The following is a 27,329-nucleotide window of genomic DNA, read 5'->3' as shown; positions in this document are numbered from 1 at the left end:
CCTTCCTCTGCAGGATCTATAGGCTGCGGTGGAGAAGGGGACAGAGAGGGGTTGGGTTAGACTTTAAGGCACATATATATACATATATGTTCTTCATCTCATATATATATATATTACACTCACACACACACACACACACACACACACACATATATATATATATATATATATATATATATATATATATATTACACTCACACACACACACACACACACACACACACACATACACATACACATACACATACATATACATACATACATACATACATATACAATTTATAGATAGATAGATAGATAGATAGATAGATAGATAGATAGATAGATAGATAGATAGATAGATAGATAGATAGATAGATAGATAGATAGATAGATAGATAGATAGATAGATAGATAGATTTCAAACAATCTTTGCAAACACCCTTTCATATGTCATGCCTCCCCCAACTCAAACACAGCTCTTACAGGTCTATAAAAGGCATGTTTCATGAGGTAAAAGTAGGCTACTTTCAATAAAATGTCCAACATGTTAGGAATACGTTTAACTTGAAGTTTACAAGTTCATTGTAGCGACTGAAACTCAAAAATGCCATTACATTCCACCATCTTGTGATATATCTATATATGTATATATATATATATATATATATATATATATATATATATATATATATATATATATTGAATTTTGGCTAGTGTTTGAATTTTGGATTGCACTTTAATGGAATCTGAATTATTTTTTTCACACGAGCTAAATACCCTCTGGCCCAGCCTGCTACAGTAGCCATGCCCCCAAACTTAAGTATTGGTGTAAAGGAGATATGCAGATACATAGGTTAACAGGCAGGTAGGACATCATAATGATTGGAAAAGCATTTTACGGTTCTGAGACTTCCACAGAAATAGACTGCTATCAGAATGTGAAGAGACTTTCAACCAGCATAACAAATTTTTTTGGAAAAAATGCCTACCCTTCCTTTAAAAAGATTAATTCATGTTTTTGAAAGAATAATTTGAGTGAATGAACAATAAAAATTAAAATGCTCACTTGTGGCCATCTACTGGTAATGATTAATCACAGAAAGAGTCACTAAATTAATCAATCAACAAATATCTGTGGTAAACCGATTCAAAAGAATCAATGAATCATATATAGTGGGATGAATCAAAATCTGACATAAAGTCACTGACTACAGTTAATTTTTACATGATGTACTGTTGGTAATTAAACAGGTGAACAAACTGTTAAACAAAGTAATTAACGTTTTTTTAATTAATCAGTCAATTGAATAATAGAATTATAATATGTGGATCTTAAAAAAATTTTTTTTCCAATCCTATAGTTATAAATATGATTGCCATATGGTTTGATGTGAAAAAAATATCTAGGTGCCTTCTACACTTTATCTTGTTTTAGTCCCATTTGGGGCAATGAAAATTTTAATCCAGGCAGATTAGACGCAGGTTTCAAGATTTGGGCTGACAAGGGCATTCGAAAGATAGCAGATCTATATGTTAACAATACTCTTATGTCGTATTGTCTTTTTCCATTTGAGGAAATAGTTAATACAATATTCCTACAAAACATTTACAAATAAGAAATTGTATCCTCAAATCACAAAATAATTCCCTCGATATGCCACCATCGTCTATTTTGGAAAAATAAGTTTTAATTTCTTCATTATATAACATGCTGGTGTCAGGATCAAAGGACTCTTCAAACTATAAATTGGAAGCTTGGAGATCGGATCTTAAAGGAACACTCCACTTTTTTTGGAAATAGGCTCATTTTACAACTCCCCAAGAGTTAAACAGTTGAGTTTTACCGTTTTTGAATCCATTCAGCCGATCTCCGGGTCTGGTGGTAGCACTTTTAGCTTAGTTTAGCATAGATCATTGAATCGGATTAGAACATTAGCATTTGGTCATCAAATATGGCCAAAGAGTTTCAATAATTTTCGAAAACGTTCGGAAAATTATCGAAACTCTTTGGTCATTTTTGAGCAAGATGCTATTGTTCTAAACCGATTATCCGATATTCAGATGGAGGACTGGATGGAAGCATGCAAGGAAGCTCAATCACTAACAATGAACACGCGACTGAAACTGCTACAATATAAATGGTTGATGAGGATTTATAATATCCCAGATACTTGCTTAAGATGCAGTGACTTTAAAGGAACGCTATATCACTGTATATGGGACTGTGAAGAAGTTAGGAATTTTTGGAAAGATATGAAAGGAATGATAGAAAAGATTCTTGACGTTAGCATACCACTGTCACCTTTAATCTATTTCATTTATATCCTGAGGAGATCAAGTTAAAAAAAGACGGAGTATATCTTTATAAATATATGTATTCTTCAAGCAAAACAGCTTATTTCTTTAAACTGGAAAAGTATATATGCACCAAATATAGGACGACGTACGGCTGAAAGAAATGGTAACAAATATGTTAATGGAAAAGATAACTTATATATTAAGAGATGAATACATATTTTTTGATGGATTGGGGACCTTTCAATTTGTTTTTAAAATGTGCTGGAGTTGGAAATGTGTTGATAGAAGACTAAAAAAGAGGTGATATTGTATATTAATGTAAAATACTGAGAAGCTTTTTTTCTTTTTTTTTTTGTATGTGTTTTCTCTGTTACATGGAAATGTATATGTGCATGTGTATTGTTAAAATGCAATAAAAAGTAATAAGGAAAAAAAGAAAAAAGAATTATAATATGTGACTCAGTTATAATATGTTGCCACCTACTGGTGTAATGATGTAATGTACAGAAAGAGCCACTGAACTAATTAGTAAACTAATCTTTTTGATAAACAGAAGAGATTCAGTGAATCAAAAATCCACACTACTGCCCACTTAGATGCCTCTGATGCTCAGTACTACAGTACACAGCCATACACACACACACACACACACACACACACACACACAAACAGTGGGCAACTGGCAGGGTTATGCTTCACTCTGTCATGTCCGTGAGGCGTGAGCAGGGTCACAACAGAGTGTGACATCCCGGGCATCTGTTCTTCTAGCTGGACACTACAGGGTTCACTGACCTGCTGCACCAACACACACACAGTCTACACAGGCCACTTGTTTTCATAGACTTCTTTTGACACACACACACACACACACACATCTTGTCAGTGCTGTGTGTATTTGCCAGCCAATCCACATATGCTCAAAATCAGCTTGCCAAGTAAATATCACAATGAAGTAAAATATCTGCATACAGATAGATATGGTCTGACCGTGATCAGAATGTTTGTGCATACGGTAACAGTGTTTTTAAGAGAGTGTATCTTCAAGCCATGTCTTGCTGTATATTGCTGAATGATGTTTTTCTTAATTTGCAAATGGATGGGTTGTCGTCTTTACAAACTTGGTTCAGCACTGCTGCAGACCCTAAACAATGAGTCTGAAAACATATGGGTGGTGTCAGCATAAATGAATGGTAATTTGTGAGGGCATTTATCATGCTACAGCAAAGCATCTGCCAATCTAAGCAGTTCTGGATGGCTGGAATTCAGAAATTTACACAAAATTACAAACATATGCAAATTAGTACTTGCATTTTGATGTATAATGGGGGAAAAGAGGCTAACTAATGATTAAAAAAAATTATTTGAAAATTAAAGAAAGTATATTTTGTTTATATACGTTACATACTGTTGATTCTGAAATTATATATACACTACAGCATTCAAAAGTTTGTGGTTAGTAAGATTGATAGATTGATTTAGTTATTTTAAATAAATCTCTTAAGCTCACCAAGGCTGTATTTAAGCAAAATACAGTAAAATAATAATAATCATATGAAAAATATAGCAAAAAAACAGTGTACGTTTATATGAAATAGCTGAAGAACAAATATCTCTATATTTTTCAGCCATTTGATAATATTCAGTACAAAATGTGGCCTATTGTCTCTGAATTAGTCAGAGGAACCATCACATCAACATGCATTAGTCCATTTTTGAGTTAAACATAAACAAATCACTGAATCAATTTTAAACAGAGTCTCTGAACTGATTCATGGAAATAAATCAAACTAATTGTCGAGACGACAAATAAAAAGCACATTAAAATATTGAATATTTCTCAGTTTGATATCCCCAGGAAATTCATTGCACATACTGTATATTAAAAATTCCATATATATCGTCCAGTGTCAGTATTTCTGTAGTAATCGAAAGCATGCCTCTTAATTCTTTCAACGGAGCTTAACTTGCATGCAACATGGTATATTCCTTCAAGGACATGTTACGCATCTAGGGAAATCCTCTAAAAACCGAGCTGTTCCCAGAATCCATGGGATGCTGCACTGCAGAGCTGTACCACCGTCACCCAGATGGCAACACATTCATTTTTCATCTCTGTTTGAAGTCATGCACCGATGTCCCAGACACACTCATGATGCCATTACAAAATAACATGTACCTGCTCCGTAGCGCGTGTGTGAGAGAGGAGACCGTGCTCTTTCATGCTGCTTGAGCTCAGTGCAGAGTTGGCACTACAAAGAACTGGCAGTTATCAGCAAAAGAGATCTGCACTGCAGAGACAAACATAGGAGGGAACAAAGCTACCAAAGGCTATAGAGCTCAAACAGATGCATTCACAAAGAGGTAGAAATGGGCAAGAAAAAAGACTCTGGGTTTTTGTGCAATTTAGAGACATTTTAATTTTTAATTAAACACAATTTTAACAATTACTTCTTCACTTTGAGTTTAACAGTGCACATGGGCACATTATCATGTTAGAATAGGGAATCATTAAGGGTAATCCTGTTCAGCTGTTCTCATATTTTGTGGCAGTCATACAGCTGTACCAAGCAATCATCAGACCTAATGACTTCCACAAGAATGCTGCAGGGTTGTTTTAGTATCACTGTAGTTTTTGTTAATAATTAGTATTTATTTTAATATTTTCCATTTTTATTTTAGTTATGTCTATAGTTTTTATAGAAGCTTATTGACTTTTATTGGAATTCTGAGAGATATAAACAAAGAATTGCAAGATATAGATGAAGAACTGCGAGATTTAAATTATTCTGAGAAAATCATCTTTAACTGTGAGATATAAACTGAAAAACGTTGAAACTGTAAGAAAACAAAAAGTTGCAATTACCTTTTATTTTTTATTTTCATGGTGGAAAAAAACAACAATTGTGAGTTTTACCCCATAGCAGATCTATACAGGTGGAGCTGGGGAAGGTGGAGGCTTTCTGAAACACACTGCGAGTTTATATCTCACAATTCTGACTTTTTTCTTGCAATTCAATTCAATTTCTTGCAGTAAGAAAATTTTTTGCAATTCCCCTTTTTACGGTGGAAAGAAAAGAAAACAGAATTGTGAGGAAAAAAAGAGTATAAATTGTGAGATAAACGGTCACAAATACCTTTTAATTTTTTTAATTCCTTATTTCCCAGAAACAGGCTTCCATAAATTTTAGAATTTATTTTTTCAATTTCAGTTTTAGAACATCAACTTAAACTAAATGGAAATGAGAAATATTTCCTTGGCAGCTAGTTAAAATACAATAAAGTTTAAGGATTTTAAAATATTTCATTTCATTTGAGTTAATGTTTTTTTTAATGGTTCAAAAAGAGGATTTTCGCAAAGATGCCATATAGAAGAACTATGCTTGACTCCCCAAATAACCTTTCAAGTGAACAGAACTATTTCTTTCTTAGCACGGAGAACATTTAATTGTCTAAAGAACATTTTTCCACTTCCACTGGGGAAAAAAAACACTTTTGTGACAATGAAAAGGTTAATTAGATGTTAAAGGATCCTTATGGAACCTATCACAGATCATCCAGCATTTTAAAGACTTGCCATTGTGAGCTGAAGGCGTATTTTGGCTAACGCAGGAAATAGAGTGAAAGATAACTCATTAAATCTTAATAATTTTCCATTGCTTATGGGTTCAGATTGTGTGCTCATTATACCAGCACCTACCAAATGGCATTCCCTGATGCTCACTGTGTCACAGTTTTTGCTGAGTCTGGGTCACAGAGGTTCTGATTCAAATCTGTCACGTCTTTGAGGCTGAACTTTCGTGGCATTTTGAGACTTTGAGCTCTGACCACTGCCCTCATTGCCGATGCACTTTGTCTGAGCTCCACTTGACACGTCGATTCATTTTGAAACGCTTTTTGTGAGAAAAGCCTCATTCAGCATCAAGCCTCTGGCGCAGACAGATTTTAATCTTCCCTGTCAAAAAGAAGAACTGTTACCTGAAGCTATAATGCCTTCAGAATAGCCTCTTCAGAAGTGTTCAGGCTTAAAGAAGCAAATGGTGATGCTAGATTCGAATTAGGGACTCTATAGAGTCCAATAGGAATTGAGTTTTCAAACTTTTTGATATCAAGGACCCCTCAAAATTGGTGATTCTTTGTGAACAACCAGCATTTAAAGGTTAAAAATCTAATTATTTAAGGTCCATTTGAGAAAAATATTAAGTGACATTATATCGACAATAAAAATCAATAACTTAAAATTAAATGTAATAATTCTATTTGTAAAATTTTGGAAGCATTTCCTCGGTTTTTCAAACTTTTTATATGAAATTTTCCACCAGCCTCCAAGTACCTTCTTGCAGTACGCTGGATGATCTCATTCTGATGGTAAAAAATGTAAATGGCCATTCACATAACTTAGTCTTATAGAAATTAAATCAGAAGGTTCCGTAAGAACGTTTGAATCATTTTGAATTTGCTATGAAGGTCAAAGACTTCATCATTAGCACTAAGTGACATTCTGATTGAGACTCCATCAGTCCTGCTGAAGATGTTCTTCTGAAGTCAAGGACCTTCTCTTACAGTTAATTACACAGAATATTCTTGCAGAAACTACATAGCAGTTTCCTCTGGTTTGGGAACACTTCATTGATGATAATATGATCGATTAGTCATGTAAGCATCTCTTTGTTGCAGGCAAATCACATGCAGGATTGTTTTAATGGTGTGTTGATGGCAGAGTTAATGAATGTAGATCTGGGTTGGGTTGAAAAGGATGCTCTTGGCTGAAAAGTGCTTAGCTTTGTCTTTTTTGGTGTAGGAGTTGATTGGTCCTGCTTGCCAGAGTTTGATGATCTAGCTAGATGGCCAATGTCTGGAACAGTGGTCAGCAACATAAGAAAAGGCCTTAAGGTTTATGGGGTCCGAATCTGAAGGTGACACTGAGATCAGTTTCACCTGAGTTGAATTTGGATCCCCTAAACCAGTGGTTTTCAGAGTGTGGTATGCATTAGACCTTTTGCTGGTGCAAAACAAAGAGACTTTTGATGTTAATAATATAATAATAATAATAAAAATACTTGTGTAATGCTTATACTAATATAATAATAATACTTTTTATTATTATTATTTTGGATTTTGTGTATTTATCTCTCTCTCTCTCTTCCACAGTGTAAATGTCTTATTATTATTATTATTATAAATACAAATAATAATTATTACTATATTTTACATTGTGCATTTATTTATTTTCTCTTCCACATTGCAAATTTATTTTATTATTATTATTATTATTCTCAGAATAAATAATAATATAATATTTTATATTGACATTTATTTATTCTCTTTTATTTCACTTTTCCACAGAGCAAATTTCTTTATGATTTCTGCTGAGCTTGTGTATCGACTACCATGCATATTTGTGAGCATGTGTCTCCAGAGACTTCTATCCACATTATACTGATTATCAGTCTCCATGGTTACTACACACGTTCACTGCTTTCAGATAATTACCCACGTTAAATAGCCAGTGGTAGTGGCAGTTCATTATGAGGGGACAGGGAAGTGGTGCGTAGGTTTGAAAACATATACAGTGCTAGCAGAGTGCAGTGACAGCTAGCTTTTGTATTCAAGGGCAGCTTCACACAACCATGCACACACCATTGAACAGTTTGCATTTCATGAGTCATTTAAAAGAGGTTTGAGATTGAGTCCCTTGAATCATCTGACATGGAAAATACTCCTCATGGAAGTTTTGGATCTTTGGGTTTTGCATAAAGATTCAGTGTGCTTACAAAAAAATAATATAAAAAAATAAAAATAATATTGCTTATGGTTTGGGATCAAACCCAAATGTAAGGTTGAGTTGAGCAAAGAAGAACTATCTTTGGGAGGAATTTCTTTTTTTACATTTACTGTGGTGTATGATATGACAACAGCCTCCACAGCGAGTGTGTGTGTGTAAATACAGAATAGTGTACACTATAGTGTCGGTTTACACATACAACCTCATGTGGGTGGTGTTATTTGACTGCGGGTTATTTGATTCCTTCTATATGGAAACTGTAACTTCTGTCAACAGAAACAGGTCTATCGATGAACAAACTGTTAGTGTTGAGCTTTAGATGTTGAAGGCTTCTCTAGGCGGATCGCTATGGGGTGGAGGTACACGAAGGCTACAAATTTGCTTGAGTGGACTTGAATGGACTGATGAACTCTAGAAATATAATCAGGGCTCTCTGCAGAAACAAAGAATCTCAAAGAGTCTCTTAGAGTTTGAGATATGGATCCTAATACAGCTTCTGTACTACAGGAGAAAGCATTATGATGATCACATAAACTACCTAAAATTCTGTTTAAAAGAAATGAGGTTCACCTTAAACACTAGTTTATGCTGTACGGTGTTGTTTCATGATGGATTTATTGTGTTGTGATAGGTGCTGTCTTACAGTCTTCACTCAGGGTCTGTCTGTGTGAAATGTCTCTAGGCTGTTGAGGGTTCATCTTTCACTTTGAATCACTTGCTAGAAAGAATAAGATTCAGGCTAGTTTGTGATATTATTAGGCCTGTGCATGAATACATGACGATCAAGCTCCCGTTTGAAATGGTACCTGCTTTCAGCTATGCCATGTGTCTGTAAAAGCCTATAAAAGTAGAATGATTTACTGTTAAGACACCAATAGATTAATAGTAGATATTACATAATATGCAATGAAAACGGGTGTTAGGAAAGATTTCTATTTCAAATAAATCCTAGAGTCATGAAACTCTAGGTGGCGCAGTCTGATATGTCTAACTCAATCTGACAATGACATCACACGGTGCAGCTGATTGGGTCTTTTTGTATCTGCAGCCAATGAGCTTGCTACTCAACATTCAAATACTTGGCTAGTGCTTGTAGCAGTTGCAGCACGTTTCAGAAACCCTCCACCTTCCCTAGCTCCACCTGCATAGATCTGCTACGAGGTGATTCATGTATGCTATATATATGGGGGTAATCTCATATATGCAGCAGCAGTATTTCTTACATGCTCACAGCAGTATGTTGTGGATGTATTGGCAGTAGCAAGTCTCGGTACTTGCTCTGCCGCAGCAGCAGCTTAGCAGATCTATTCTGCCAAGATCAAACACATTAACACTGTCATGGACATTACCATGCCAAACTCTCCAAGAGTTGTCATGATAGAAATGTATATGTCTCATGATTTACACAAAAATATTAAGCAGCACTGTTTTCAACACTGATACTAGTAAGAAATAGTTCTTGAGCTGCAAATCAGCATATTAGAATTATTTCTGAATGATCATGTGACACTGAAGACTGGTGAATGGTTGCTGAAAATTCAGCCTTTCAATTATAAATTATACGTCAAAATATATTAAAATAGAAAATTGTTATTTGAAATTGTAGTAATATTTTAAACTATTGACATTTTTAATCAAATAAATGTAGCCTTGGTGAACATAAGATACTTCTTTCAACATTAACTTGGGATTCAGAATTAATGCAGTAGGTCATACCAGAATCTTAGTATGCTATTGTCAGTATATATTTGAGTGTTTACTTTCTTGTGAATAGCCTTGCAAATAAAAATAAAAAGTCATCATTACTTTAAAGTATGTTATTAGAGTACTCAGATGCTTCAGTGCTAAGAATGCACCTTGTCCTCTTTATGGATAAACAGATCGAATCCTCCACCAGACGCAGGCAGGGTAATTACTCCACTCATTTATTCTGCGTGTGAATAGATGAAGGGCTATTAAGAGCCATTAAGAGTGTTTATGAATGGATGGTGGGCTTGAGATGTGCTTATCTGATCTGAACAATAGCACTGCAGTTCTTGAGAGACTGCAGACAGATTCCATTCAGTGTTTCTGTATTATAAAATATTCTTGGTTTTTCAGTTATTTCCCCTTGACACTTTAAAAGATTTACTGTGCTGAATGAGTAAACTATGCTATTGATTTCCTCTTGGATGTTTCAGGGAACGCTGGTGAGAGGCATTGTTTGGACGTCAATGGATTAGACATCTATCATGTCATTTGAGGGAATTTTCAAATGACAGAAAAACTCATGTAATTCTGGAAAATGAAAAATGAATAAAAATAATTGAGGAAGATGCTTTAAATTTATCAATATTGACAGTAAATAAATGTATAATGCTACAAAGGATTTTAATTAAAATAAATGCTGTTATTTCGAATTATTCAAAAAAGTATCAAAGTTTCCATAAAAATGTTAAGCAGTGCAACTTTTGGAGAGTTTTACAAGATTAAACTGTCAAATGCAAAAAAAAAAAAAAAAAAAAAATTAAGATGACCCAATTGAAAAACATAATGAGAGCCAAAAATGTGGAAATATATTTACAACAGAGTAACCACAGTTGTAAATACTGCATCCAAATTTGTAATGCATCACTGAAAATTTTCACTGTACATCTTAGTAATAGTGCAATCTGCTATTTTACAGCAGTTCTTCTAAGGCAATCTAAGGGGAGTATTTTTACAGTGTCAAGTGATTTGATTGTCTCTGTTCACTGTTTGCTCAAAACCATAATAAAAAAAAAGCAAATAAAACAGCTCATAAATCAGCAACTGATGTCATTTTGTTTGATTGTAGGGGAGGACCGGCCGAGGGAGAACATCGTGGGCACTGCCGATGGACAGGCGATGGTGGGCGGAGCAGGGGCGGAGTCAGGGGCGGGGAGGCAGAGATTAAACTGCTGTGTGCGAGTGACAGCCGTCCAAGTGCAAAAAGCAATATGGGGCGTGGCCATGGTGATGTGTGTGTGCTCATCATGGGCAGGCTCTACCCAGCTGGCCAAGCTGACCTTCAAGCAGTACGACGCACCGTTCACTCTCACATGGTTCGCTACCACATGGAACTGCCTCTTCTTTCCTCTGTACTACATCGGCCATCTGTGCAAGAGTCCTGAGAGACAGACCCCAAAACAGAGGTTTAGGTAAGAATCTGGTCCTGTGAGATTGTGTTTATCCAGCAGTGCACTCTGGGATTGCCTTCTTGGTGAAGAATACACAGCTTATGGAGCGGAGCGAAAGATTAAAATGTAGTACCGCTGAAAAATCCAACTGTTGTGTGTGACATCTGATGAATCTGTTTAGTGAAATCCCTTTCTCTTGAGGGGGAAACTGAGGAAATTCCATGCTGTAATGCACAGAGTTTGTCCTCTCCGGGTTTCTCCTTCAATCTTCTATGTGCTGAATACTAAGCAGGCTCATTGGTTATTTAAACTGAGTCGTTGATGAAAAACTTCTTTCTGCTCTGTCTAGGAAGACCAAAGTAGAGAGTGTTGGGAAGTAAAACAGTAGATTCTGGGGAAGTGCTTCTTTTTATTTAATCACTTAGCAATTGCTTTTGTGTAAATTGTGGAAAAGCCCAAGCAATTTATCATACAGAAGAAAACAATATTAGCAGATGGAAATAGAGAAAAAAAAACGCAGAACGAGATTATCACATGAAGTGCCGTTATTTAGAATTATGCATTAATTATGATGCAGTTTAGCCAACTCAGTTTATCTAAATAGTAGAAGCGGCTGATTTTGTTGACATGTAGCCCAGAGACCCATTTAACATTTTAGAGTATATCAGTGAAAAGGCAGTAAAGGTCCTGATGTACCCATAATCACGCTCTCTTTCTCTTTCTATGGGTATCAGCCAATATGCTGACCTTAAAAAGTCATGTCAGCCAACCATGACATGTAGTAAACTATACAGAGACTTTGAATTGAAGAAAATGTACCTCTGACTGATGTATATTCATGCAAATGTGATTTAAAAGTTGATTTCAGAATGACAATTCTATTAAATAAGCCATAAATCTATCCATAACTAAAATCAGTGAGATGACAGATTGATAAATTTACTGAATGTAATGGAGACAAGAAGTGATTTTATTTGGATTTGATTTATTTGTCAAGTTCAAGAAAAAAAACGGGGGAAAAAAATCAAGAAAATGCAAAATCATAATCTTGAGGAAATAAGCAACTCCTGAAAATTAAACTATAACTTTAAACAAAATATAATTCACACCCCTGAGGAACAATAACTAAACAAAGCCAAAGGTCCAAAAACACACGCGATATAAACCTGACTCTAAAATAAAGGTACAAATGAAATATTCTCATTCAGTAATGACAATTGAACAAGGACAAATTGCCAAATAATACTCAACATTTACATAAAAACACAAAAGTAACCATAATACCATAACTAATTGGCAATTAAATCACTGAAACTTCTGAAAAGGACTCTCTTTCCTGATTGAAATGGTTTAGTCCAATTTCCCGTTTAAAGGGTTATGAAAAGGAGTAAGAGGTTGCTTAGGTAGCTAGCTTGAAGCCAATGGGGCTGTCAGTAAAAACAGGTCCAGTCTAGTCACTCTGATGTTGAGGTCTTTATTTTCTTTCCAAATCAGGTATTGGATAGGTGTGTATGTAGGGGTGTATGTGTGCGCGTGTGGTTTCTACAAAGAACAGAAATACAATGTTTTCGTTTACAATAATTATAACATTGAATTCACAGGAAATAAACACATTTAGGGCAAACTTAATAAATACAGAATAATAGTTAAGTGTCAAACAAAAGCACTTACATGGTCAAATACGCACACGCAGGAAAAAACAAAGGAAAAAGAACTCCGTCCTCTGCACAGTGCATCAATGTGCACCAGAATGAAGGTGCTGTGGGCACAGGTGCAATTTATAAAGCCTGATAATGTCCTAATTGGCTTGAGATCAGGTGGGTGGAGCTAGAAGTTAATAGGAAAATTAACAAGCTAAGAAGGGTGTGGCACATGCTTAGCACCTTGAAGCTTAGGGACACACAACTTCTCAACAGCCGCCCCCAAATTTGTATAGCAAATTTGATCAATCAGGCGAGATCAGGCAGGGCCGGAAGAGGAATGAGGCGGGCAACGGGCCTTGTATACGTCCTGTCCTTGACTTGGACATCAGCAACCCTACAACGGCCATTTTTGCTGGGATGAAGGGAGATGACCTTACCCACTGACCATTGGGATCTGGGAAGTTGAGGATCTAGTATTAGAACAACAGTGTTAGGTTGTAGGTTAGGATGGTCTGTGCACCACTTCTGTCTGGACTGGAGAGAGGGAAGATAATTTCTAAGGAAATGTGCCAAAAAATGATCAGAAAGGATCTGGCTGTGACGCCATTGACGGCGACCGTGCAGCTCAGAGTCTGGATATGTAACCAGAGGAAGGGAAGCATCATGCCGCCCCATCAGCAGCAAGTTAGGGGTCACCGGGTCAGGGTCCAGGACTACTAGATGAATGGCATCATGGGGTAGATCACTACTTCGCCGTAACCTTCCGCCAACTCGAATGAGCCCTGATGCTGGGTCTAACTCTGGGGCAAGGGAGAGTAAACGGCTCGAAGGTAGAAGGGGCTTTTGGGTTTGAAGGCAGGCTAAATCATCCCTGAAGGAATCTACCTGGGCTTGTCTTAGGATGGCTGTCTCTGAATCACGGTAATTTTCTGCTGATGGAGGCTTTGCCGCTCCATGAAGGGATGCAGCCATGCAGTCAAGGAGATCTTGGAAGGTGACAAATTGACTGGGGTCAGGGATGAAGGGGTATGGACTGAGAGATACAGCACCACAGAAGCTAGGCTTACGGCACTCTTCAGCGTCATCAGATTGATCTATAACAGGGCTAGTGGGCCACAGTTCGGGGGTTTGAAACATGAAGGCAGGTCCTTGGTTCCACCTGCAGGGCCTACTAAGTTCATTTAGTAGCTTTCCTCTAGTTAGGTCGTCCGCTGGGTTGTTTTCAGAATCCACATAACACCACTCCTGGCCTTTAGTGAGCTCCTGAATCTCAGCTATCCTGGTTCCAACAAAAACCTTGTAACGGCAAGAGTCAGAGGTAAGCCAATGGAGTACAGTGGTAGAGTCAGTCCACAGAATAGTCTTTCTGATATGGAGGGTGAGCTCTGTTTGGAGGAAACTGAATAGCTGAGCTCCTATGAGGGCAGCACATAATTCAAGTCGTGGAATGGATAGTTGTTTTTTGGGAGCAACGCGGGACTTCGCCATGAGGAAGGACACATCCCCTTGCTGCTGACCATTTTCTGTGCGCATGTAGGCAACCGCACCATAGGACTTCTCTGATGCATCACAGAAGATGTGGAGGTCTTGAGTGGCTAAGGAGGTGTCTACTGAATGAGGTGTGAGGCAGCGAGGCAAAGTGATGGTGGAGAGGTTAGGGAGTTCATTTTCCCATGAAAGCCAAGCTTTTAAGAGATCATGAGGGAGATTAGGGTCATCCCACTCTCGTGCCTTTCCCCATAATTGCTGGACGATGATTTTGGCCCTTGTGGTGTAAGGGAGGATATAGCCAAGAGGATCATACTGGCTAGCAAGAACTCTGTAAATATGACGCATAGTTGGAGTGGTAGATTTAATGGCTCTGTGCCTGTATCTGAGGGTATCTGTATGACAATTCCAGAGGAGGCCTAGAGTAGACTCTAAGGGATCAAGAGAAGGATGGTATGATAACCAGAGCTCTGTTTGTTCTGACCTGGCTTCAGGAGGTAGGTGACAGATGACCTGAGGATCATTACTGGCCCATTGTCTGATTTCGAAGCCACCAGAGGAGAGGATAGTGCACAGGCTATGAAGGAGATCTCTGGCTTCCTCTGGGGTAGGGAAACTCTGTAAACAGTTATCCACGTAAAAGTTACTGTGTATGGAATGGTGAATGCACTCATCTGCCTGAGCATCTTTGATGATCCTCTGGAGGATGTAAATGGCACAGCAAGGGCTTGAGGTTGTGCCAAAGGGAAGGACTTGCCATTCATACACAGTTGGAGGAGCTTTACAGTCCAGGTCACGCCAGAGGAATCGCAGGAGAGGTTTATCCTGGGGCAATAGGCGCACCTGGTGAAACATTGATTTAATGTCTCCACTGATTGCAATCTTGTGCTGCCTAAAACGGAGCAAAACTCCAAGGAGGGAAGGCCCGAGGATTGGTCCAGGAAGTAACTGTGAGTTCAGACACTGATTTCGGTAGGAGAAGGAACAATCAAACACAATGCGATCTTTACCATTGTGATGCACATTGTGGTGGGGTATGAACCAGGACTCAGGAGTATCTTCTATTTCAGAGGATGACAACTTCTTGACATACCCAGCATCAACTAATTTCTGGATCTCACCAGTATAGGTCTCTGCCTGTTGTGGATTTTGAAGGAGTCGCCTTTCACAGCTGCGGAGACGGGACATTACTGCCTCCTTGGGGGCCTTCAGAGGGGGCCAGGGGTCTACACGGAGGAGGGGTGCTGCATATCGTAGGACTCCGTCAACAGGTGTTCTGATAGTTTGGGTCTCAAGTTGTTGCATTGCCTCTCGATCCTGTTTGGACCGAACCACTGCATTCATGCTTCTCTGAGGCAACGCATCAATCTGCCATAGTTTCTGAACATTATGGTGGATGTCATCAGGTGGGCATTTAAAGGAGATATAATGAGAACAAGTAGAAGGTAAACTAGAAAGATCTCTTGCAGGACCCTGCAGTGTCCAGCCGAGCCGGGTCTTGATTGCTACAGGGGTTCCGGGAGGGCCCAATTTGACAGGTTGTGTTGGGATAAGGTGTGTATGATCAGCCCCTAGAAGGAGAAGTGGCCTTACTTTATTAAGCTGTTTGAGAGGGAACTGACAGAGGTGAGCGTAGCGCCTCTGGAGGAATTTGACCGGGTGAGAATGTTCTGACAAGGATAGCTGTTCAGCAGTGAAGGCTTGACTGATGACATAGGACTTATTAGGATGCACTTTAGGAATAAGGGTGAAGGACACAGAAGCTCCATTAAGAGTCTGAACATCCTGTCTCACAGTTCTCAGCTGTAGACTCTCAGCTTTACCTTTTAGCTGAAGTGTTTGGGCAGCAGGGTGAAGGAGGATTGATCTTTCGGACCCATCATCCAGTATGGCATAAGTGTCTAAGGATCTGTCTCCATTGCGCAGGGTAACTTCAACTACCTTCAGTAGTACTTTATTGCAGTCACTAGGGTGGTCAAGATATAGATTTTGCACTTGCCTCTGGTTAACGTTGCATAGGATGTGTAGGTGTTTCCCATTACACTGGCTGCAGCGTCCCTTGAGGTCACATTGGGTTGTAAAGTGATCTCGTAAACATCGCCAACAACGTCTCTGTTCCTTGATCCAGTTAGTTATCTGGTCTTTGGTGAGCTGGAGGAAATCACCACACTTACTGACATGATGTTCGGTAGAATTGCAGTAAGCGCACACTGGATAGGATTCAGCCAAGTTGTTAGGGGGCTGAATAACTTTCGGTGAGGGAACTTGTGCTTTGGAGGAGGTTTTAATACCATGGAGTATGCTTGTACCTCTTAATGAATGAAGAGGTGGAGGCCTCTGCTGGATAGGCTGCAATGTCCTTTCTCTCCTAGGCTGGCAGCGGGCTTCTTGTTGTAGCCAGTTGGAAAAATCTAGGAGGTTATAGGAAAGGGAACCTGGTCTACTCAAACATATCCATCTCTTAAACTGGCAAAACTGCTCATGGGGAAGCTTCTCCAGAAGTCGCTCAACATGTGAGCCACAGGTAAGCTCAGAGAGACCTTCAGGGCCCATGGACTGAAGGAGGCCCACTAATGCCTGCACTCGAAGTGAAAATTGGTCTAAGCCTCTACCATCACCTGTACGAATAACAGGCATCTCCATGATGGTCCGGAGCTCCTTCAAAGCAAGCTGTCTAGGTTGACCATAACGCTCATCTAGGGCTCGTATAGCTTGAGTGTAAGGATCTGGGGCATAAACATAAGCCAAAGCAAGTCTCCTCGCCTGGTCTACCTTTAGATGATCCAACAGGATGTGATATTTATATTGCTCTGATTCTCTTGGATCTAACAAGTTGGATAGGGCCATCTTTAACATCATGTACTGGCATTCATCCTCCCTCGTAAGATCAGGGAAAGAAGGACCTTCTACACTCCTATGGTTTAACTGCAGGGGGCCAATAGGAGGAACTAGCTGGTTTAGAGGGGCAGCCGATGTCAGGTGGTGGGGCTGCACATTGAGAGGCTGGTATGCCGGCACATTGAGAGGCTGGTATGCCGGCTGGACAGAATAGGACAAAACACCAGGCAAAGGTTGATTTGGCAGTGTATAGGCTGGGTGTATAGGGTTATATGAGGCTGGTGCTTGATATGTGGCAGGAAACTGACCACAACCAGGAGGATGCGTGCTCTGCAATGACTGTGGCATAGGTTGGGTAAGAGGGGCACGACTTACAGGAGGCGGAGGAAAAGGAAGCTGTGGCTGAAGTAGCAGAGGAGGGGCCCTATGGTCCTCTGTATGGGCTTGTGGAGATGCTGCTGATTGAAGGTTAAGATTATCAGAGCAAGGGGACGGCAAGCGAGACCGTGAGGAGTGAGTGCTGCTCCTAAGCATGCACTGCTGGATTAGTCTACCCTGATTTCTTAATTCTTCTACCAATTGCTGTAGGAGAGCAGTCTGAGTATCAGGAATGGGAGCTGTTAGAGAGGTATGTGGGTGTTCAACATCAGAGGTTTGCACTCTCTCAGATAGGACAGGTGAATAAGGGTGTGGAATGTCCTCCTGAATGTCTCCCTCTGTGGGCAATTCCAACTCCTCTGGCTCTTCCTCAGACTCATCCTGTTTCCAGGGTTGATAATGAGGACCAGTACCAGGAATATCTGCAGGATGGAGCAGTTGTTCTTCTGGTGCTTCTGCTGTAGGTTGCGACCGCTGATGATGTTGTAGGATGAAATCATCATAACGTGCGGGGAGCTGAGCTTGACGACGTGGGCGCTCATGCTGAGACAATGAGGGCAGGGAGTGACTAGACATAACCACTGATCATCAATGAGTTCCGGCTCGAAGGACCATGAAAAGGAGTAAGAGGTTGCTTAGGTAGCTAGCTTGAAGCCAATGGGGCTGTCAGTAAAAACAGGTCCAGTCTAGTCACTCTGATGTTGAGGTCTTTATTTTCTTTCCAAATCAGGTATTGGATAGGTGTGTATGTAGGGGTGTATGTGTGCGCGTGTGGTTTCTACAAAGAACAGAAATACAATGTTTTCGTTTACAATAATTATAACATTGAATTCACAGGAAATAAACACATTTAGGGCAAACTTAATAAATACAGAATAATAGTTAAGTGTCAAACAAAAGCACTTACATGGTCAAATACGCACACGCAGGAAAAAACAAAGGAAAAAGAACTCCGTCCTCTGCACAGTGCATCAATGTGCACCAGAATGAAGGTGCTGTGGGCACAGGTGCAATTTATAAAGCCTGATAATGTCCTAATTGGCTTGAGATCAGGTGGGTGGAGCTAGAAGTTAATAGGAAAATTAACAAGCTAAGAAGGGTGTGGCACATGCTTAGCACCTTGAAGCTTAGGGACACACAACTTCTCAACAGGTTAGTTCACCCTTTAAAGTTTGGAACGACATGAGGGTGAGTAATTAATGACAGAATTTTCATTTTGGGGTGAACTAACCCTATAAGCAGCATATAGATGCAGGCCATGCTTCATTTCTCTCTTTGCCTGATTTTACCTGGAAGCACTGCAGATACTTGTAACTCCAAGACACTGAAGATTGCGAATATTGAACTGATGTGTTCAGACAGTCATATATTTATCAAGCACAGAAAATGACGGGTGGAAAAATGCCATCTGACACCACAAGTTCTTTGAGATTTGAGAAATGGTTTATCTTCACTTATCAATGGCTTAAAAGCTAACAGACATGGGATCTTCAAGATACAATATATATGTCACATAAGGACACAGTTCAAGCAATTGAAAAGAAAGCTTGAGTAATTTCTTTATTTTACTTTTTACTCTCAGTTGTATTTACAGTTCATTAACCTACATGGAGGTGAACTGAGGACAGCTCTGAGTGTACTGGCCAGAGATGAACAGTAGAAACAAGCACTGTTTGTATTTCTCATCAGATCACGTCATACTCAAGACTGAACGTTTTCATTGAGGGAACAAAGCTTTTAAAAAAATGTTTTCAAATGGTCTGTCTGTTGGGTGTTTTGGGTGACAGAGAAAGGTTCTGAAAGTGCAGTATAAATAATATGTACTCATTTTGATCCAAATAGCCAAGTACGAAGAAAAAAATTATTTAATTTTATTTTGTAATGCACTACCATTCACAAGTTTCTTATCAGAGCTGCAAATAAATTACCAAAAATGCAAGAAAAATAATAGTGAAATATTACACAAACAAAAACAAGAATTTAATTGCTTAAACTCTTTTGCCTCGTTTCTTTTCTTCTTTAGAAATGAATCAATTCAAGCAAATCAACAATTTAACACAACCACCAGTCAATCAAATCTCCACAGTTGTAACCCAAACACTTCAGTTCAAAAAATGAATGCCCAGTGCAAATGAAGATTTGCAAACCATATGAATTATTCAAATCACAGTAAACAGATTACCAAACTGGGATTTCAGTCTACTTAAGTGCGTTTTTTGAGTGTATATTAATATGAAACCTTATTGAATACTCAGAGATTCCAAAGACACTATGTAACAGCGAAGAAAAGCAAATCCGATCGTAAGGAACACAATCCGAGCCACCTACTGCGTTATCTTCTCACACCGCATGCACGCGTACACTTTGAGTTCGCTCAACTCTCAAATTTAAGTTCCCTTTACAAACTCAGTCTTTTCTTTACTCAGCTGTTCACTTTCTTTACTCGCAGTCAGAAATCTCTTCTTTTTAAAGTTTCTCGTACTAACATCCAACTCTGAATGAGTAACGCCTCAGATCCCAAGATTGACTACACCAGCATCGCCACCTTTTCTTTTTCTTCTTCTTTCCAGTTTAACGGCAGTTGGCATCCAGCTTATTGGTGCATGACCGCCCCTTTCTGCTCCAGAGCGTGGATCAGATAATAGGTTATAACAAAACTTAGTCTATTCCCTTTCCTACACTACACTTACACAAGACTCACTTTGTCTTCAAACACACACACTTTAATTATCCGTTAAATCGTTGAAAACTCCTGCTTCCCTTAAAAATCTAATCAATATTCTACTCTGTGTCCTATTTATCTTAATAACCCTTTTAATGTGATCTCCTGCACCCCAATCTCCCTCAGTTTATTCTTCATTACCTGCTTCTGTGTTTCATACCTCTTACAAGTAATGACTCTTCTTCTCGACATCCCTCACACAACCCTGTCTGGTGCTTCCCCATCATCTTTAGTGTTTTATTCAGTGAACAGTGTCCCAACCTTAACCTAGTCATCACTGCATCTTCTCTCCTATTTCCAATTCCCACCCTATCCTATTTAACATTTCTCTGAATTTGGTATAATTGCCTCCCTGTCCCACCTCTCTTGCCACCTTTTATTGATTTTCTCCCAAATTATGCATTTACCTCTGCTTTACTTAAATTTACCTGTATTTCAACGTTCTCTTTTGTTAGTGCCCTTTTAGCCAGCCTATCCGCCATCTCATTACCCGTAATCCCAACATGTGCTGGGACCCACATAAATTTTACCTGACATCCCTTATGAATTATTCTTGTGTTTAATTGAAGCACTTCATACAGGATATCTTGCCGAGCTTTTGAATGAAATGCCCTTAAACTTGCCAAGACTGATAAAGAATCAGAGCATATCAAAACCTTTTCCTGCCCTAGCCACTTTTTCTGTAAGACCCCACCCCTTAAACTCTAGTGGTCACACTTAAACATTTTTAAATAAAGACATTTTTAGTTTATTTTAAACTGCACTTCAGTATTAAAACCTTTGTAAATATAAAATGAGTTTCAAAGAAAATAAAAGACACTTTCCATAAGTGTCAGTAGCGATTCCAAAATATGAATCCATATTCCGCATTTTATATATGAACATAGAAATTAGAAAATCTCAATTTAGAAAAACAGTTTTAAGGTTGAAATGGGCTCTACAACTGTCACTTTTTAATTAATTCAACTCATCTTTGCTGAATAAAAGTGTTAATTTCCCTTTAAAAAAATGCACTGGCCGTGTAGTTTTGAATGGTAGCCTAATGTACATAAAGCAGATCGAATGTGCATTATGTCCGGAGGAATAAATACATTTTTTTGTCTCTGTGGTATTTCAGAGAGTGTTGTCGGTTCTTTGGGGATGATGGACTGACGGCAAAGGTGTTCTTCACTAAAGTGGCCCCTTTTGGCCTTCTGTGGATTATGACAAACTACCTATACCTTCAGGCTCTGAGAAAGATCAACAGCACTGATGTATCGGCCCTCTTCTGCTGTAACAAAGCCTTCGTCTTTCTCCTGTCCTGGATTGTGCTGCGGGATCGCTTTATGGGCGTCAGGGTGAGTAGATGGATGGATTGTTGGATAGATGAATAAAACTCTAAACTATTGATTTGACATGCTTTTTTCATAATTATTAATTGCCGAATTGTTGCTAAAAGAGTAGAGTAAGATAGATAGATAGACTCTCTGGGTGTCTTCTGCTGTGTAAACCCATGAGTCAGCAGTGCCATCACAGTACAATACTTTGCTTTTACAATCACCATTTCCTGTCTTCTTCCTTTGTGTTCCTCCTTTCTCCAACTTCCTGTTCCCATTTCTTTTTTCTCGGCTCACAGGAACCTGTGCCTCTCTCTCTCTCTCTCTCTCTCTCTCTCTCACACACACACACACATTGGTTTTATGGGACTCTCCATAAGCGTAATGGTCTGTGTGTGCTATTGCCCTACACCTAAACTTAGCCCTCACAGGAAACTTTGTGCATTTTTAGATTTTCAAAAAAACACCATTTAGTATGTTTTTTAAGCCTTTTGAATTGCGGGGACATAGGCAGTGTGCTCATAAACCACCTTCATATTTTAATTCCATCTGTCTTACCCATGTCATTATACAAATTTGTGTCCTCATAAACCACATAAACATACACACACTGGCACTGCAGTGCTGAACAGATTTTGGTGAGTCAGAGACATCCATGGCGCAGTAGAAGTTAAGTGGGTTTTCATCTAGAGGACATGATAAGATGACAGAGAGACCGTGAGCTCATGTGATTTAGTGAGAGTGTTCAGTTCATGATACAGTTCAGATTTGTAAGATGCCGCTAGCCCAACAGAAGCTAAATACGACCTCCAGCTCAACATATTCACTTCTTTCTTTTGAGTTATGGTTTTCCATATTTATATATAAAAAAAAAAATATTTCTTATTTCTTGCTTGTGATTTGTATGGTGAAATATGCCCTGGAGATGTTTCAGGTTTCATATTTACTCGTGTTTTTCCATGTTTTCCTGGCAAGATCATGGTACAGTAATATGAATATAGCAACGTATATGAGAATGTAAAACCACAATCCTGCAAACAGAGGAGACAGAACAGAGAGAGTTGGGCCACAACAAAAGCCAGGGCAGGAAAAGCACGTTAGAGGAAAGCTGTTCAGGAGAGTTGTTGGGTGGGAGTAATCAGTCTTTCTGACACCCTCATAATGTTTCTGTACTGCACTCAATTCAGCTACGCTCTGGAAACATTTTTCATTTGGGCACACATGTAAACACACACACACACAGTCTATAAAGCAGGCCTGTTTCATCATATATAAAATGCCAGAGTCATACTTCCTTGAATTCTCATTATCTGTGTATGAAAAGAGAAAACTAGATTTATGATAAAAATGAAAGAGGTTCGTAATCAATTTCTTTTTACTTCAGTCATCAATATTCGTACATCTAGATCGTTTTGCCCTTGATCCACAATTTGTGTTTAAAATCATGTTTTGTACTAATCCTGTTGTATTTAAAATGTTTCAAAACCTCTTTCTCTCTCTCTACAGGCCATATTTGTGCTGTTTGACATAACACATTGTGAATGCAATGACCTTTATTTTGTTCTGTTACAAGATTGTTGCTGCCATTCTGGCCATCGCTGGAATCGTGATGCTGACATACGCTGATGGCTTTCATAGTCACTCTGTTATCGGAATAACGCTTGTAGTGGCCTCTGCATCTGCCTCTGCCCTCTATAAGGTAACCCTGCTTCAACAGTAATGACCCTTTTGCTATTCATCAAATGCTTTTCAGTTAAGCCATGCCATTTCAGTTAAGACATGTCAATGAAACTATACTTATCATTAACTGCGTCTCTTTACATAGTCATGGAGTGTTGTGTCCTGGGAGTGCCTGGTTTTCTGTAATTAAAATGACCTCACTAATCTATTCGTCTTGATTGATTTGTGATGTACTTTCAACTCTTGCGGTCAAAAGGACAGATCAATAAGGGAACTGGACAGAAAGATCAGTTTTAGCTCTTCAGTTGGCTAGCATTTCAAACGTATCAATTGCTAGAAACGAGTCATGTTATACCCACATCTTCTGACATTTGAAAGATAAAACCATATTCTTTATATTTACCCTGTTGGGGAAGTTGCTTTGAATCTGTAGTTTGCTAATCTACATGCTAATGTAGCTATATATAACTAATAAAACTAACACTAAATGAGCAGCAGTATTTAACCAAATATGTATTTTTCTACAAAACAGAACAAGTAAAATATATATACACTATGATAATTCCATGTTAAGTAGCATACTGAAATTAATTAATTAATTAAATGAACCATTTCACAAATGAAGAAAAAGCATCTGACCTGGTCTTGTTTTTGTTCTTCAGGTGCTTTTCAAGCTTGTCTTGGGCAGTGCCAAGTTTGGAGAGGCGGCTCTGTTTCTGACCATTGTTGGAGGTGCAAACTTTGTCTTTATGAGCTTTGTGCCAGTCATACTGTACTTCACACATGTTGAGTACTTCACATCCATAGCTGATCTTCCCTGGGCCTGCCTGTGTGGAGTAGCTGGACTCTTACTAGGTAGATAAAATACTGACAGACAAAAGTAGATTATACATGTAATATGCAGATTATGCACACAATTGTATCAGACATTTACTGTGCGTTTTGTTCTTTTACAGCATTCAATATTCTGGTGAATTTTGGCATTGCCATTACATACCCTACGCTGATTTCACTTGGCATTGTGCTGAGTGTCCCAGTCAATGCAAGTGAGTTCATTCTTTTCAAAGTATATAAATATAAATATATAAAAGCAAACTTGTTTACAGAAAAAGTACATTTTGTGCTACTGACTGATTTAAAGAAATAGTTCTCCAAAATGAAATCAAAATCACTTGTGGTTTCTACAGAAGCATATTTTATCATATTTGTCATTATATTACACTCATAGCTCATATATGTTTTAAAAGGTTTGTGTTCCTGTTAAAAAGTGTTGTGTTATTGTTAGAAATCATTTTAAATGAGGAGATAATGAAAAAAGAATTTCACTTTTTGGAAACCAGTTGAAAGTGGACACTGTCATTGTAACTTCATCTAGACCGTTTTGTTGAGGATGGAATTGGCTTTAAATGTGTGGTTCACATTGCAGTGGTGGACCTGTACACCTGTGATATCCACTTCAACACAGTGCGACTCATCGCTGTGTTCATCATCTGTCTGGGCTTCCTGATGCTGCTGTTACCCGAGGACTGGGATCAGTGTTTGATTGAGCTCGGCACCAAACTCAGAAAGCGGGAACAACCTGTTGAGCCGGCTGAGACTGGAACCAGCTCAGGACTCAACTGGACCCGACGGGCCAGGACCTCCATGTCCACATTTTCCCACTGACACGCATTTACCTTTCCCCGTTCAAAGTCCAGTGATTGGACGATGCTGGAAAGAACATCCATTCCATAATATTTCTCAGACAACAAGACTCCACAGGCCATAATTTATCATCATGCAACAGAAGCTTTCCGAAAGCAAATAATTTTTTGCAGTTCTCCCAACTGTAAGTGGATCTGAACAGTGACTTGGGTCTTTATTTGAAACTCAAGAGCAGGGGTCTCAAACTAAGAACATACGGGTCATTGGGTTAATAGTTTATCTTTAAATGCAGCCCATAAATCGTTTACAGACTTTATTTTTTTACATTTATTTTTTTCAAATTAAAACTTTAATAAATTAATATTTATTACATTTAATATTTCAACTTTATTTGATATCTTATTGTAATTTATGTATATTTCTTATTCTCCACATGGGTTTTATAGGCCTAAAACTTGAATGTAAATGAACAGAAAAGTCAGAAAAGTTTGGGTTACATGCATCTATATAAAACTAGATGGCTTTTATTACAATCAGTGTAGTGGTTTACACTGAGAGCACTTGTTGTGGCATCTTCAGTAGATGTGAAAAATGTCTGTTACGTCAATGCCAGGATGTGTTATTTCCAGTGTGCTACCTGCCCGTGCAAGGAAAAAATTGCAGTTGCAGTAATGCAATTTCAGGCATCATTACTCCACTAAACATGAGCACCATGCTAGGTATGAAGGAAAGATGTATCCATGCCTCACTAACTGTATGTAGTTAAAATATAAGGTCATAAAACATTTGTATTTGTTGTAACCGTTCAACTGGCCCAAATGGAAAAACATCAGGCAGTTTGAGTTTGAGACCTCCGCTCAAGAGACCCACATAACCAATCTCTCCACAATAAAGAGTCCCTGCTGGTCTTGAGATTGTTTAACTTCCCTTTGGAGCTCAGAGAAACACGTTGGTCACTTTAAAGCTCACATTATGACTTTCACTGGCACGAATCACTGCCAGTGTCCATTAGAACATGTGCCAAACATTAATATAGACATTAAGAACTGCAACTTGTGCCGTCTTCTCGTACAACAAAGTTCTACCTTGCAACAGGTGCATCTGAGGGATTTCCCCTCCCAAACTGTGACTGAAGATGCTTTGGATAACAGCAGTCTCGGTGGTTTTGGAGAAAAGGTGATCCTGGAATAGCCTCAGGATACAGTGATGCTGAGGTTGGCTGGGATGCTGGAGTCATACAACATAAACGTCCAGCTGGCCTCATACAAAGTGCATCTGAGGTCTAGAGGGATTTCATCTCAACTGTGAACAAAGATATATGTGGGTTAACGAAAGCATCCAGACTGGTTATACTGAAGCTATACTTTGTTTCCATCACATTTTTCTGAGTCACGTGCTAACCACTGTGAGGACACTTCAGGGGCAGTATTGGCAAACCGAAAAGGCAATCTTCCGTGAGTCGTGTTAATGTAAAGGGTGCCATGTGTATCCTGTGAATGTATGTCCATTTCTGAAAAGTGCACCCACACTATTTGCTCTGCAATAGGTGGTGTCTGGAACTGAAACGAGCCTTTACATACACAAAACACATCCTGCACTTCATAAGACTTCTTGAACACTGCATTGCATTTTTTGATCTTACGGACTGTTCCATTGGAAAGGAATTAGTTCTACAAGAGAATGCATGCAGAAAATGCCAATAAATGCTAGATGACGGCTTCACTGCCTTTTCTTTGATTTGCAATAGGATCTCATGAGCACTGTCTCCCATTGTCATTGTTACAATGACAATAAATATGATATTGTATTCCTCTGGAATTATTGCTTGATACTATTGTAAACCTTTGTAAGGAATGATTTTTACACTGAAATGCATTCTGATCACATTTGAGGAAAATGATGATACAAATAAATGAAAACATCCATTTAATAGATCTGCTTTGTCTGTTTTCACATGTACCATGTAAAACTTTACATTTGCTCCTGTTTAAAATGTCAGCTGGCTTAGAGTCCTAAAAACTATGTTTGTTTGAACATGATTCATTTCTTACAGATCATTTGAATGGGTTCAATAGAATTTGTGAAATGTTTTAGGAAATGGAATAGACATTGTCAAAATTTGTTGAGACAACCAATCATGTTGATAAAATCATTCAATATTTAGTCATTTTGTATAATATTACCTAGAATTAGATGCATCAGAGAAGACAAAGATCTGTTTTATAACCTTGATGAAAAGAGATTTATAGAGTTTTATCTAATCATTTCATTTGTTGACTTAAATGTTATAATTATGTAACATGGGTAAAGCCAAGTAATCAAGACAAGAAGCCACCACCAACAGAAATCATGTCAGCAAAGCATAACCTCAGGTTCATCCACAGAGAAAGGAGGACCAACTAAAAAAAGAAAGATTAAAAG

General features: G+C 38.5%; 1 protein-coding gene across 1 annotated transcript in view; it reads left to right on the top strand.

The window, feature by feature from the left end:
• The window catches only part of LOC306884181 (solute carrier family 35 member F3-like), a gene marked incomplete at both ends in the record, with an annotated part of 54,022 nt that extends 29,093 nt beyond the window's left edge, over positions 1-24,929 (top strand). The window contains 6 exons of the mRNA XM_079439903.1: positions 10,878-11,220; positions 21,386-21,605; positions 23,158-23,283; positions 23,927-24,119; positions 24,221-24,310; positions 24,691-24,929. Of these exons, the coding sequence (XP_079296029.1) occupies positions 10,878-11,220; positions 21,386-21,605; positions 23,158-23,283; positions 23,927-24,119; positions 24,221-24,310; positions 24,691-24,929 (1,211 nt within the window). The remainder of the gene's footprint in view (positions 1-10,877; positions 11,221-21,385; positions 21,606-23,157; positions 23,284-23,926; positions 24,120-24,220; positions 24,311-24,690) is intronic.
• Positions 24,930-27,329: the final 2,400 nt, after the last annotated feature.

The sequence above is a fragment of the Barbus barbus genome (genome assembly GCF_936440315.1).
Source record: "Barbus barbus genome assembly, chromosome: 18".
NCBI classification, from domain to species: Eukaryota; Metazoa; Chordata; class Actinopteri; order Cypriniformes; family Cyprinidae; genus Barbus; species Barbus barbus.
The sequence above is the reverse complement of the archived record's forward strand: the minus strand, read 5'-3'. Positions and strand labels throughout refer to the sequence as shown.